The 13,715-nt window shown below is 45.4% G+C and overlaps 2 protein-coding genes across 2 annotated transcripts in view; both read left to right on the top strand.

Annotated features, from left to right (window-relative positions):
* The window catches only part of LOC135975017 (zinc finger protein RFP-like), a 29,722-nt gene extending 24,504 nt beyond the window's left edge, over positions 1-5,218 (top strand). The window contains exon 7 of the mRNA XM_065565053.1: positions 3,459-5,218. Coding sequence (XP_065421125.1) covers positions 3,459-3,583 — 125 coding nt within the window. The 3' untranslated portion in view covers positions 3,584-5,218. The remainder of the gene's footprint in view (positions 1-3,458) is intronic.
* Positions 4,915-12,686, top strand: LOC135974859 (butyrophilin subfamily 1 member A1-like). The gene is made up of 5 exons (XM_065563898.1): positions 4,915-4,957; positions 8,096-8,116; positions 8,564-8,584; positions 9,295-9,327; positions 12,049-12,686. Exons 1-5 carry the CDS (start codon positions 4,915-4,917, stop codon positions 12,561-12,563), a joined length of 633 nt encoding a protein of 210 aa, XP_065419970.1. The 3' UTR covers positions 12,564-12,686.
* Positions 12,687-13,715: the final 1,029 nt, after the last annotated feature.

The raw sequence follows: 13,715 nt of genomic DNA, 5'->3' as shown, positions 1-13,715 counted from the left end.
TATTCTCACTGGGGGGAATATCACTTTATAAAATGTGGGGAAAAACTAACCAGGATAAATTTCACACAAAAAGCTAATTTGATTAAATGGTAAGCAATAGAGTAATTGCATTTGTTTAGTCTTGAGAAGAGAAGGCTGAGGGGGGACATAATAACAGTTTTCAAGTATATGAAAGGTTGTTACAAGGAGGAGAGAGAAAAATTGTTCTCATTAAGCGCTGAGGGTAGGACAAGAAGCAATGGGCTTAAATTGCAACAAGGGCGGTTTAGGTTGGCCATTAGGAAAAACTTCCTAACAGGCAGGGCAGTTAAGCAATGGAATAAATTGGACTATGTGGAATCTCCATCTTTGGAGATTTTTAAGAGCAGGTTAGACAAACACTTGTCAGGGGTGGTCTAGATAATACTTGGTCTGTCCACAAGTGCAGGGGATTAGACTTTCAGTCCTATGATTCTAATAGAATCACAGTGTTTACAACCAGAAGGGATGACCAGATCACCAGTCTGATCTCCTTAAGAGGAAACTGAACAGAAAGAGTTCCTAAGCCTTAATTATCGTATTGATGATAATGAGAAATAAAATATAAGAAAAGGAAAACAACAAAAATATGTATATTTCTGTTTAATTTTTAGGCAAACGAGATATAGAAATTGGTAAGTGTCATTATCCTTCCTCGGACAAAATTTCTTTTTTGTATGAAATTGGATCCTGATGGGGGAGTTTGTTTAATTCTTGTGGAGTTGTTTGCTTTTGAACTAAACTTTTACAATTCTGGGGTAATATTTAACCTGTTTTTGTTTGTTTGTGTGTTTGCTTTTTTCATTATTATGGTTTTGGTTGGGGGATTACAGTAACTTGATAAAATGTGGGGAAACACTAAATTGCATAGATTTCACACCAAAATGTAATTTGAAAAACTAATAAGGTTTTTCAGAAGGTTGAAAAAGCTACTAGGGGGGAAGCTGTTCTAGACTTGATTTTAACAAATAGGGAGGAACTCGTTGAGAATGTGAAAGTAGAAGGCAGCCTGGGTGAAAGTGATCATGAAATCATAGAGTTTGCAATTCTAAGGAAGGGTAGAAGGGAGAACAGCAAAATAGAGACAATGGATTTCAGGAAGGCAGATTTTTGGGAAGCTCAGAGAGCTGATAGATAAGGTCCGATGGGAATCAAGACTGAGGGGAAAAACAACTGAGGAGAGTTGGCAGTTTTTCAAAGGGACACTATTAAGGGCCCAAAAGCAAGCTATTCCGCTGGTTAGGAAAGATAGAAAATGTGGCAAAAGACCACCTTGGCTTAACCACGAGATCTTGCACGATCTAAAAAATAAAAAGGCGTCATATAAAAAATGGAAACTAGGACAGATTACAAAGGATGAATATAGGCAAACAACACAGGAATGCAGGGGCAAGATTAGAAAGGCAAAGGCACAAAATGAGCTCAAACTAGCTACGGGAATAAAAGGAAACAAGAAGACTTTTTATCAATACATTAGAAGCAAGAGGAAGACCGAAGACAGGGTAGGCACACTGCTTAGTGAAGAGGGAGAAACAGTAACAGGAAACTTGGAAATGGCAGAGATGCTTAATGACTTCTTTGTTTCGGTCTTCACCGAGAAGTCTGAAGGAATGCCTAACATAGTGAATACTAATGGGAAGGGGGTAGGTTTAGCGGATAAAATAAAAAAAAAGAACAAGTTAAAAATCACTTAGAAAAGTTAGATGCCTGCAAGTCACCCGGGCCTGATGAAATGCATCCTAGAATACTCAAGGAGCTAATAGAGGAGGTATCTGAGCCTCTAGCTATTATCTTTGGAAAGTCATGGGAGACGGGAGAGATTCCAGAAGACTGGAAAAGGGCAAATATAGTGCCCATCTATAAAAAGGGAAATAAAAACAACCCAGGTAACTACAGACCAGTTAGTTTAACTTCTGTGCCAGGGAAGATAATGGAGCAAGTAATTAAGGAAATCATCTGCAAACACTTGGAAGGTGGTAAGGTGATAGGGAACAGCCAGCATGGATTTGTGAAGAACAAATCATGTCAAACCAATCTGATAGCTTTCTTTGATAGGATAACGAGCCTTGTGGATAAGGGTGAAGCGGTGGATGTGGTATACCTAGACTTTAGTAAGGCATTTGATACGGTCTCGCATGATATTCTTATCGATAAACTAGGCAAATACAAATTAGATGGGGCTACTATAAGGTGGGTGCATAACTGGCTGGATAACCGTACTCAGAGAGTTGTTATTAATGGTTCCCAATCCTGCTGGAAAGGCGTAACGAGTGGGGTACCGCAGGGGTCTGTTTTGGGACCGGCTCTGTTCAATATCTTCATCAACGACTTAGATATTGGCATAGAAAGTACGCTTATTAAGTTTGCGGATGATACCAAACTGGGAGGGATTGCAACTACTTTGGAGGACAGGGTCATAATTCAAAATGATCTGGACAAATTGGAGAAATGGTCTGAGTTAAACAGGATGAAGTTTAACAAAGACAAATGCAAAGTGCTCCACTTAGGAAGGAAAAATCAATTTCACACATACAGAATGGGAAAAGACTGTCTAGGAAGGAGTACGGCAGAAAGGGATCTAGGGGTTATAGTGGACCACAAGCTAAATATGAGTCAACAGTGTGATGCTGTTGCAAAAAAAGCAAACATGATTCTGGGATGCATTAACAGGTGTGTTGTGAGCAAGACACGAGAAGTCATTCTTCCGCTCTACTCTGCTCTGGTTAGGCCTCAGCTGGAGTATTGTGTCCAGTTCTGGGCGCCGCATTTTAAAAAAGATGTGGAGAAATTGGAAAGGGTCCAAAGAAGAGCAACAAGAATGATTAAAGGTCTTGAGAACATGACCTATGAAGGAAGGCTGAAAGAACTGGGTTTGTTTAGTTTGGAAAAGAGAAGACTGAGAGGGGACATGATAGCAGTTTTCAGGTATCTAAAAGGGTGTCATAAGGAGGAGGGAGAGAACTTGTTCACCTTAGCCTCTAAGGATAGAACCAGAAACAATGGGTTTAAACTGCAGCAAGGGAGGTCTAGGTTGGACATTAGGAAAAAGTTCCTAACTGTCAGGGTGGTTAAACACTGGAACAAATAGCCTAGGGAGGTTGTGGAATCTCCGTCTCTGGAGATATTTAAGAGTAGGTTAGATAAATGTCTATCAGGGATGGTCTAGACAGTATTTGGTCCTGCCATGCGGGCAGGGGACTGGACTCGATGACCTCTCGAGGTCCCTTCCAGTCCTATAATCTATGAATCTATGAATCTATAAGCAATAGAGTCACAGAGTTTAAGATCAGAAGGGACCACTGGTTCCTCTCTTCTCTGATGTCCTGAAGAGGTTGATTTCTCTCAGCCTTCACTGTTGTACTGGTGAAAAATAGAAATAAAACATGAGAAAATGGAAATGCCTAACAAAAATATATATTTATTTCTCTTTTACTTTTTAGATGAACGAGATAAAGAAATAAGTAAGTGTCATTGCCTTCCTCTCATAAGAAACTTTTTGAATCAATTTGGATCCTCATGTGGGAGTTTGTTTAATTGTGGTGGAGGTGTTGGTTTTCAAATGTAACTTTTTAAATTGTTGCAATATGAAATCTTTTGTTTGCTTGCTTTTTTATTATTGCTATCATCCTTTTTGGTGTATATAGGCCTTCATTTTGTAATGTAACTTTAATAAATGTGGGGAAAGACTAAACTGGATGAATTCCACAGCAAAAGCTAATGTGAAAAATTGATAAGCAATAGAGTCATAGAGTCACAGAGTTTAAGAACAGAAGAGATAACCGGATCCTCTAGTGCAGAGGTTCCCAAACTTATTTGGCCTACCACCCCCTTTTCAGAAAAAAAAAATTACTCAGCGCCCCCCTTTTCAGAAAAAAAATTACTCACCGCCCCCCTGGAAATCTACCTTTTTTAAGCTAACAAACAGAAAGATGCAGTGACAAATTTGCATTCTTTTATGTATCTATATTTCTACCTATGTCCTACAATATAATAAAGAAAGATGTATTATTAGAATATCGCCCACGACATCAGGTATACAGTGGTTTTTGCGTAAGATGGCAAAAGACAACCAAACTAAAATACTAATGAAACTAATAAACTGGGTTTTGTTCTTTGCTCAGCATTAAGGCCCGGCTTGACAAAGCCCTGGCTGGGATGATTTAGTTGGGAATTGGTCCTGCTTTGAGCATGGGGTTGGACTAGATGACCTCTTGAGGTCCCTTCCAACCCTGATATTCTATGATTCTATGATTCTATGATTAGATATATGTATTTGATATTAAATTGTCAAATATCATACTAAATTTATCAAGAAATAATTAATTTAAAAATAATCAATATGCAACTAAAAATCAGTTAATAGTTTTAATTTAGTTTGCCCTTATTTAAATAATTGTTCCTTATTAACACACGCCTTATTTACCAATTAACACAGATGATTCGATAGATATAAATAAATGTTAATAGTTAACAGTTTTTTTATGATTTCATTCCCTGTTTTCGTTAATATTGTAATAAAAATATGACAAATATATTGACTGTACACTTCAAATAGTACTGTACTGACACAAGCCTGCTACGATTTTATTATTAGTAAGCACTAGAGACACAGAAACGTACGGTAGATATGTAAGAAAATGTATAAAAATACTCACGTGTAAATTGCTGTTTTATTGAAACAACAATAGTACAATTTGCTTTGTATGTGATCCGTAAAGATTGAAGGTATCGAATATAAATAATTTTTAAATACTTATTGCACTACTGTTAACTGCTTTTTACACAATTCAGAAACAATCTCAATTAGATTTCATACGTCGCCTATTTATAGTATCATATTGTAAACAAGTCATTACACGTACATATACCTGCCGATGAATGCTGGACTTCCCGACAATGAGTGACACGCTCGCCTGCGAACACTTGCTTGTTAAGAGCTGTTGGCGGACTTGACACCCGATCGGTTATAATTTGTGAATTTATTTGGAAAATAAAGTAATCACTACAGCTTTAACTCTGTTACACAACAGATGAAACATGTCCGAACGGTTTTTCAAAATTTTCTTATATTCTCTTCTTTCTTTATGCTTCCACCGCCCCCTTATTTTTATTCAATGCCCCCCAATTGCACCCGAGGCTACTACTGCCCCCCTGGATTGTTCCAGCGCCCCCCAGGGGGCAGTATCGCCCACTTTGGGAACCTCTGCTCTAGTGTGACCTCCTTAAAAGGTGATTGAATAGAAATAATAATTGCTCAGCCTTAATTTTCGTATTGATAAGAACATAAGAACGGCCACACTGGGTCAGACTAAAGGTCCATCTAGCCCAGTATCCTGTCTTCTGACAGTGGCCAATGCCAAGTGCCCCAGAGGGAATGAACAGAACAGGTAATCATCAAGTGATCCATCCCCTGTCGCCCATTCCCAGCTTCCGGCAAACAGACGCTAGAGACACCATCCCTGCCCATCCTGGCTAATACCTATTGATGGACCTATCCTCAATGTATTTATCTAGTTCTTTTTTGAACCCTGCTATAGTCTTGGCCTTCACAACATCCTCTGGCAAGAAGTTCCACAGGCTGACTGTGCGATGTGTAAAAAAATACTTCCTTTTGTTTGCTTTAAACCTGCTGCCCATTAATTTCATTTGGCAACCCCAGTTCTTGTGTTATGAGAAGGAGTAAATAGTACTTCCTCATTTACTTTCTCCACACCAGTCATGATTTTATAGACCTCTATCATATCCTCCCCTTAGTCATCTCTTTTACACGCTGAAAAGTCCCAGTCTTATTAATCTCTCCTCATATGGTAGCCGTTCCATATCCCTAATCATTTTTGTTGCCCTTTTCTGAATCTTTTCCAATTCCAATATATATATATTTTTGAGATGGGGTGACCACATCTGCACACAGTATTCAAGATGTGGGCATACCATGGATTTATATAGATGCAGTATGATATTTTCTGTCTTATCTTTTCTATCCCTTTCCAAATGATTCCCAATGTTCTGTTTGCTTTTTTGACTGCTGCTTCACATTGAGTGGATGTTTTCAAAGAACTATCCAGAATGACTCCAAGATCTGTTTCTTGAGTGGTAACAGCTAATTTGGACCCCATCATTTTATATGTATAGTTGGGATTATGTTTTCCAATGTGATTACTTTGCATTTATCAACACTGAATTTCATCTGTCATTTGTTGCCCAGTCACCCAATTTTGAGAGATCCTTTTGTAGCTCTTTGTAGTCTGCCTGGGACTTAACTATCTTGAGTGGTTTTGTGTCATCTGCAGATTTTGCCACCTCACTGTTTACTCCTTTTTCCAGATCATTTATGAATATGTTGAACAGGACTAGTCTCAGTACAGACCCCAGGAGGACACCACTATTTACCTCTCTTCATTCTGAAAACTGACTATTTATTCCTACCCTTTGTTTCCTATCTTTTAACCAGTTACCAATCGATGAGAGGACCTTCCCTCTTATTCCATGACAGTGTACTTTGCTTAAGAGGCTTTGGTGAGGGACCTTGTCAAAGGCTTTCTGAAAATCTAAATATACTATATCCACTGAATCCCCATTGTCCACAGGCTTGTTTAACCCCTCAAAGAATTCTAGTAGATTGGTGCGGCATGATTTCCCTTTACAAAAACTTTGTTGACTCTTCCCCAACAAATTATGTTTGTCTATGTGTCTGACAATTTTGTTCTTTACTATAGTTTTAACCAGTTTGCCCGGTACTGAAGTCAGGCTTACTGGCCTGTAATTGCCACGGACCCCTCTGGAGCCCTTTTCCAAAATTAGCGTCACATTAGTTATCCTCCAGTCATTTGGTACAGAAGCTGATTTAAATGATAGGTTACAGACCACATTTAATAGTCCTGCAATTTGAGTTTCATCAGAACTCTTAGGTGAATACCATCTGGTCCTCATGACTTATTACTGTTTAGTTTATGAATTTGTTCCAAAACCTCCTCTAATGATACCTCAGTGTGGGACAGTTCCTCAGATTTGTCACCAAAAAAGAATGGCTCAGGTTTGGGAATTTCACTCATATCCTCAGCCACGAAGACCAATGCAAAGAATTCATGTTGTTTCTCCACAATGGCCTTATCCTCCTTGAGTGCTCCTTTATCATCTCAATCGTCCAGTGGCCCACTGGTTATTTAGCAGGCTTCCTGCTTCTGATGTACTTAAAAAAGAATGATTACTTTTTGAGTCTTTGGCTAGCTGTTCTTCAAATTCCTTTTTGGCCTTCCTAATTATATTTTTACACTTCACTTGCCTGGGGTTATGCTCCTTTCTATTTTCCTCACTAGGATTTAACTTCCAGTTTTTAAAGCATGCCTTTTTGCCTCTCACTGCTTCGCTATGTTGTTTAGCCACACTGGCTCTTTGTTGGTTCTCTTACTATGTTTTTTAATTTGGGGTAAATATTTGAATTGACCCTCTATTATGGTGTCTTTAAAAAGTTTCCATGCAGCTTGCAGGGATATTACTTTTGGTGCTGTACCTTTTAATTTCTGTTTAACTAACCTCCTCATTTTTATGTAGTTCCCCTTTCTGAAATTAAATGCTACAGTATTGGGCCGCTGTGGTGTTTTCCCCGCCACAGGGATCTTAAAACAACACTACGACAATTAAATTGTTTAATTGTGGTAGAGTTGTTTTCTTTTTAATTTAACTTTTAAAACTGTTGCAATAGGAAACCTTTTTTCATTTCTTTGCTAGCATGCTTTTTCCTTATTTTTATCATCATCTTTTGGGATGGTGTATAGGGCTTTGTTTTGTATTGTAATTTTATAAAATGTGGGAAAGACTAAAGTGAATGACTATTCCCACCAAAAGCTTATTTGAAAAACTGATAAGCAATAGAGTCACAGAGTTTCAGACCAGACTCTATTACTGTATTGCTTATCAATTTCTCAAATTAGCTTTTCATGGGAAATTTATCTAATTTTGTCTTTCCCTACATTTTAATCTCTCCATCTTAACTGTTGTAGTGATGATAAAGAGAAATAAAACATAAGAAAAGGGAAACTCCAAACAAACAATATGTGTATTTCTGTTTAATTTTTAGGCAAACTACATATAGAAATTGGTAAGTGTCATTATCCTTCCTCTGACAGGAAATATTTTGTACCTAATGGGATCCTCATGTGGGAGCTGGTTTAATTGTTGTGGAGTTGTTCACTTTTAAATTTAACTTTTACAATTTTGTTGCAATATGAAACCTCTTGTTGTTTGTTTTCTTGCTTTTTATTATTATTCTTTTTTGGAAGTATAACAGTAATTCTGTAAAATGTGGGGAAGTGCTAAACTGGATAGATTTCACACCAAAAGCTAGTTTGAAAAACTGATAAGCAATAGAGTCATGAAGTCACAGAATTTAAGATCAGAAGGTACCACTGGATCCTCTTGTCTGACATCCTGAAGAGGAGGTTGATTTCTCTCAGCCTTCACAGTCATATTGATGATAAAGAGAAATAAAAAATAAGAAAAGGGAAATGCCTAACAAAATATATATTTGTTTCTCTTTAATTTTTAGACAAACGAGATAACGAATTAAGTAAGTGTCATTATACTTCCTTGGAAAAGAAACTTTTTGTACCATTTTGGACTCTCATGGGGAATTTGTTTAATTGTGGTGGAGTTGTTTGCTTTTAAATTTAATTTTTAAAACTGTTGCCATAGTAAACCTTTTTTGTTTGCTTTTTATTATTATAATTCTTTTGGAGGGTGGAGGTGGTTGTTTTTTAATGTAACTTTATAAAATTTGGGGAAAGACTTAATTGGATTAATTTCACACCAAAAGATAATTTGAAAAATTGATAAACAATACAGTAGTAAAGTAGGTAGTGGCCAAGAAAATACGGCCCAAGAGGAATTGTGGGAAGGCACTGGAGGACTATCAGCTCCTGCGATGGTTAACCTCCCTCCACATTGCAAAGTGAGCAGGTAACCAACATGAATTAAAGTGGTACCTGGGCTACAGCCTATACTCAAAGTCTTGCCAGCCAGCCTGGGCGTAAAGCACCACCAAACTTCAGTCAGAGTATTTGTGCTTGCACAATAAACAGATTGGGACAACAGCCAGGTAAGATCCTGGGCTAACTCTGCAGTGAAGATCCACCCTGGGAGAGGTACACATGGAACCCAGTGGAGGTTCTGATGAACTTAAAACTTTCTTTTTCCCTCGGTGTATTAGTTTGTACAATATTGAATCATGCAATACTTGTTCAGATCAGCTCTCATCTCTAATTTTGTCGTTGTTTTTAGGGTGGAGAAGAGCTGTGGCACCTATAGAAGAAGGTAATTAAAGATAATATTTTATCAATGTCCACATATCAGTTCCCATGAGGCAATGTGCCTCTTTTTCCTTGAATGTGGGAGTGGATGTGATAGTTCAGGGCAGACCTCCCCAGCACCCTGCATTTCACGGCACATCACAAGGTGAAACGGGGTTTGTGCCTATGTCCTACCACAGCATAATGTAGGGTTACCATACGTCCTCTTTTTCCCGGACATGTCCGGCTTTTTGGCACTCAAACCCCCGTCCGGGGGGAATTGCCAAAAAGCCGAACATGTCCGGGAAAATGGCGGCTCTGCTCCTCCCCGACTCTTCGGCTCTGTTTAAGAGCCGAGTGCTACGGGCTTTGGGGAGCCCCCATACCTCCGGACCCTGCGCCGCCGGAGCCCGGGAGGGGAAGTGCCCGGCCAGGGGCGCAGGGTCTGGAGGCATGGGGGCTGCCCGAAGCCGGTAGCGCTGGGGCAGCCCGGCTCTTAAACAGAGCCGAAGAGTCAGGGGAGGAGCAGAGCCTCCAGCCGCGGCGGCTCTGTTCCTCCCCGACTCTTCGGCTCTGTTTAAGAGCCGGGCTGCCCGAGCGCTACCGGCTTCGGGCAGCCCTCATGCCTCAGGACCCTGTGCCGCCGGAGCCCGGGAGGGGAACTGCCCGGCTGGGGGCACAGGGTCCGGAGGCATGGGGGATGCCCGAAGCCCAAGCGCTACCGGCTTCACGGTTTGCCGGGCAGCCTCCAGACCCTGTGCCCCCGGCTGGGCGCTTCCCCTCCCAGGCTCCAGCTGCGCTGGGGAAGTGCCGGCCGGGGGCACAGGGTCTGGGGGCTGCCCGGCAAACCGTGAAGCCGGTAGCGCTCGGGCAGCCCTTTCCGCGTGGCTGGGAGTGGGAGGGAGGAGGGGACGGAGATAGGGCGGGGAAGGGGCGGAGTTGGGGCGGGGCTGGGGTGGGGAACTGGGTGGGGCCAGGGCCCGTGGAGGGTCCTCTTTTTTTATTTAATAGATATGGTAACCCTAGCATAATGAATCTACATCATATTGCATCTACTCTTCCTGCCCCTCCACCGCCTGCATGTGCACTGCACCCTGCAGAGATCTGTGACAGCAGCTGCCACTCATTGTACAGATCCAGTGGGATATGCACCTCCACAGCCACTTCTCCAGGGGGAGTTTGTTTTATCTCCCTGCGCTGATGGCCGATCTCCAATTTCTCTCTGTTTCTTTCTTCATCTTTTCCCCTCTGAAGAAAGCCAGGAGCTCTGCAATGACCCCATGCTGATGGGGTGAGCAGGGACTGTGTCTGTGCACAGCAGGGAGGGATAGCTCAGTGGTTTGAGCATTGGCGTGCTAAACCCAGGGTTGTGAGCTCAATCCTTGAGGGGGCCACTTGGGTGGGGAGCTGGAGCAAAATCAGTACTTGGTCCTGCTAGTGAAGGCAGGGGGCTGGACTTGATGACCTTTCAAGGTCCCTTCCAGTTCTAGGAGATAGGATATCTCCATTATTAATTAATTTAAAAAAATTAATTAAAACCCTTGCTCCAGTCTCAAGCAGGGGAACAGAGCCTTGATCACAGACAGGGGCTCTTCTGGCTCCATTATACATATCTGGGGAGCTCCTGTAATCTGAGCTGTGAGTTTGTCTCTTTTCTCCTGTCTCCATCCACCAGCATTCTCCTCTGTCTGGTAAACAGGACGTCACTTAAGCCTCCCATTACTAGCATGACCATCTCCCTCTTTCCACCAGCTACTTATTCTACTCCCCCCGCCCCCAGTGGCGGATCAGCTACTGGGCAAACGGAGCCTGTGCTCAGGGGCCCCGGCCAATTGGTGGGCCTGTGAAAAATGGGTGATTCCACACCCCGACCCCTCTGCCTGCCTGACGCTCCTGCCAGAGAGTGGGGTCAGGGCTCAGGGACTTGCCGGGCTTGCCCTGCTCCACCGCCCCGCACTGGGGTCAGAGCATGGGGGCTTGCTCCACTCTCCAGCTGGAGCTCCAGGCGGACAGAGTGGGGCAAGCCTCCGTGCCCCGACCCCATTTCCCTAGCAGAAGCACGAGGGGGCGGGGGGACTTCAGAGAGAAGATGTGGGGAGGGTTCCCCACTTGCTCTGGCCCAGGGCCCCACAAAACCCTAATCCACCCCTGCTCCCCCCACAGTTGTAGCTTCTGCCTCATTCCACCATGAACCCCTTCCCTTGTGTAAACCCCTCCCTCCCTGCTACATGCTAATGTACTTTTGTGCTATTACTGCTGCTGAGCAGTGAAATTCTGGGCATATTCAATCCTGGTACCATGTGGCCTGTTGCTGTCCCAGCTGTGACAGCTTAGAGCAGGCACAGTGCAGTGGGGAGGCCCCCTATTGAAGTCCAGCACAGGGGCAGCTGGGAAACAGTGAGATTCAAGGTGGGGAGGGGGAGGGGAGCTCTGTCAATGTTCACTGAGTTGTACCATGTGCTGGGGCTCCCAGAGTCTCTAGTCCCCTCCCCGGGGAGAGGTGGGGGCAGGAGAGGAAAGATTCTCTGGCTCAGGCCTGGCCCAGCTGATCCTGTCACTGACCCGTCTCTGACAGGGGAGTGACTCTCCCCAGCACTGTGCTGAGATCTCTGAGCTGAGGGGTAAATCCTGAAGGAAGGAGATTCCCTGATTTACTCTCCAGCTGGGGCAGATTCTGTCACTGACACCATCAAACCCTCCCCCAGGGCTGAGCTCTGCCCCTAATGCTCTGATTCTCTCTCCCCAGCTAATGTGACTCTGGATCCAGACACGGCCCATCCTGAGCTTGTCCTGTTTGAGGATCGGAAAAGTGTGAGACGGGGAGACACACGGCAGGATCTGCCTGACAACCCTGAGAGATTTGACTTTTGGGCCTGTGTGCTGGGCTGTGAGGGATTCACCTCAGGGAGACATTGCTGGGAGGTGGAGGTGGGGGGTGGGCAATTCTGGGCTGTGGGGGTGGCCAGAGAGTCTGTGGGAAGGAAGGAATGGGTCAACCGTAGCCCTGAGGGGGGAATCTGGGCTGTGGAGCAGGACTGTGGTCAATTATGGGCTCTCACCTACCCTCCGACCCGTCTGCCCCTGAGCCAGGTCCCCAGCAGGATCTGGGTTTGTGTGGACTGTGATTGGGGGCAGGTGACATTTATCGATGCTGGTGACAACGCCCCGATCTTCACTTTCCCGCTGGGCTCCGTCCCTGGGGAGAGAATCCGACCCTGGCTCTGGGTGGGGCCAGGATCCCAGCTCCGACTGTGTTCCTGAGACTGGGGACCCTGAAATTAGCATCTCTAGCCTCACACAGCCCAGCCTCTATGACTCTGGAGGACTCCCAATCACCCAGCTTCTGGCTCCTCATCTCTATGACCCCTGGAAGCTCCTCCCCCTCCCTGCAGCCCCAGGGATGGGAGGGAATGGAGGGGGAAGAACCCCTGAAGTTGAAGGAGGGGCAGAGGGGCAGACGTGGGTGCTGGGAAGGGAGCAGAACTTACAGCTGGGGGGGCACAGTCAGATGTGGGGGTGGCAGGGACACAGACAGGGCCGGCTTTGGCAAGCCCCGCCCCCAGGAATCGGGCCGCGCTCCGGCCGGGGTCTTGGGGCTTGGGTCCAGGCCGGAGCCACTGGGGCCAGAGCCAGAGCCGCTGGGGCCGGGGCTGGGGGTGCTTGGCTGCCGGCCGGCGCCACTTGGCCAGGGCCGGGGCCAGGCTGGAGCCACTGGGCCGGGACTGGGCCAGCGCGCTCGGCCAGAACCGGGGCCGGGGCCAGACTGGAGCTGCTCAGCCGGGGCCGCGACCGTGCCGGTGCGCTCAGCCAGAACTGGGGCCCAATCTGAACCGGGCCGGAGCTGCTGGGACCAGGCTGGGAGTGCTTGGCCACCGGCCGATGATGCTCGGTGAGGGCCGGTGCCAGGCCGGAGCTGCTCGGCCAGGGCCGGGAGTGGGCCGGCACGCTCGGCCAGACCAGTGCCCCAGGGCCAGAGCCGGGCCGGAGCCGCTGGGGCTGGGGATGCTCAGCTGGGGCCGGCGCGCTTGGCCAGAACCGGTGCCGGCACCCCAGGGCCTGAGCCGAGCCGGAGCCGGAGCCGCGGGGGCTGGCCGCCTGAGGGAGCCGCTCGGCTGGGGGGGCCGGACTGGGCCGCGCCTCCTCGTGCCCCCGTCACCCCAGCTTACCTATTTGATGCTTCCCGCAAACATTTGATTCGCGGGAAGCAGGGGAGGGGGAGGAGCAGGGGGGCAGAGCATTCAGCGGAGGGGAGGAGGGGGAAGTGAGCTGGGGGCGGGGTGGAGAGCTGCTGCAGGGCCCTCTTTGCGCGGCCCTGGACACAGAATTAATTAATCAGGGTTTGGGGGGTTGGGGAGAAGCTGGAAGCTCAGCAGCAGCAGGGAGCGTTTTGTACAGATCGGTGGAATTAGGTCT

The sequence above is a fragment of the Chrysemys picta genome, chromosome 12, assembly GCF_011386835.1.
Source record: "Chrysemys picta bellii isolate R12L10 chromosome 12, ASM1138683v2, whole genome shotgun sequence".
Classification (NCBI taxonomy): domain Eukaryota; kingdom Metazoa; phylum Chordata; order Testudines; family Emydidae; genus Chrysemys; species Chrysemys picta.
Note: the sequence above shows the minus strand (reverse complement) of the source record. Positions and strands in the feature narration are given on the sequence as shown.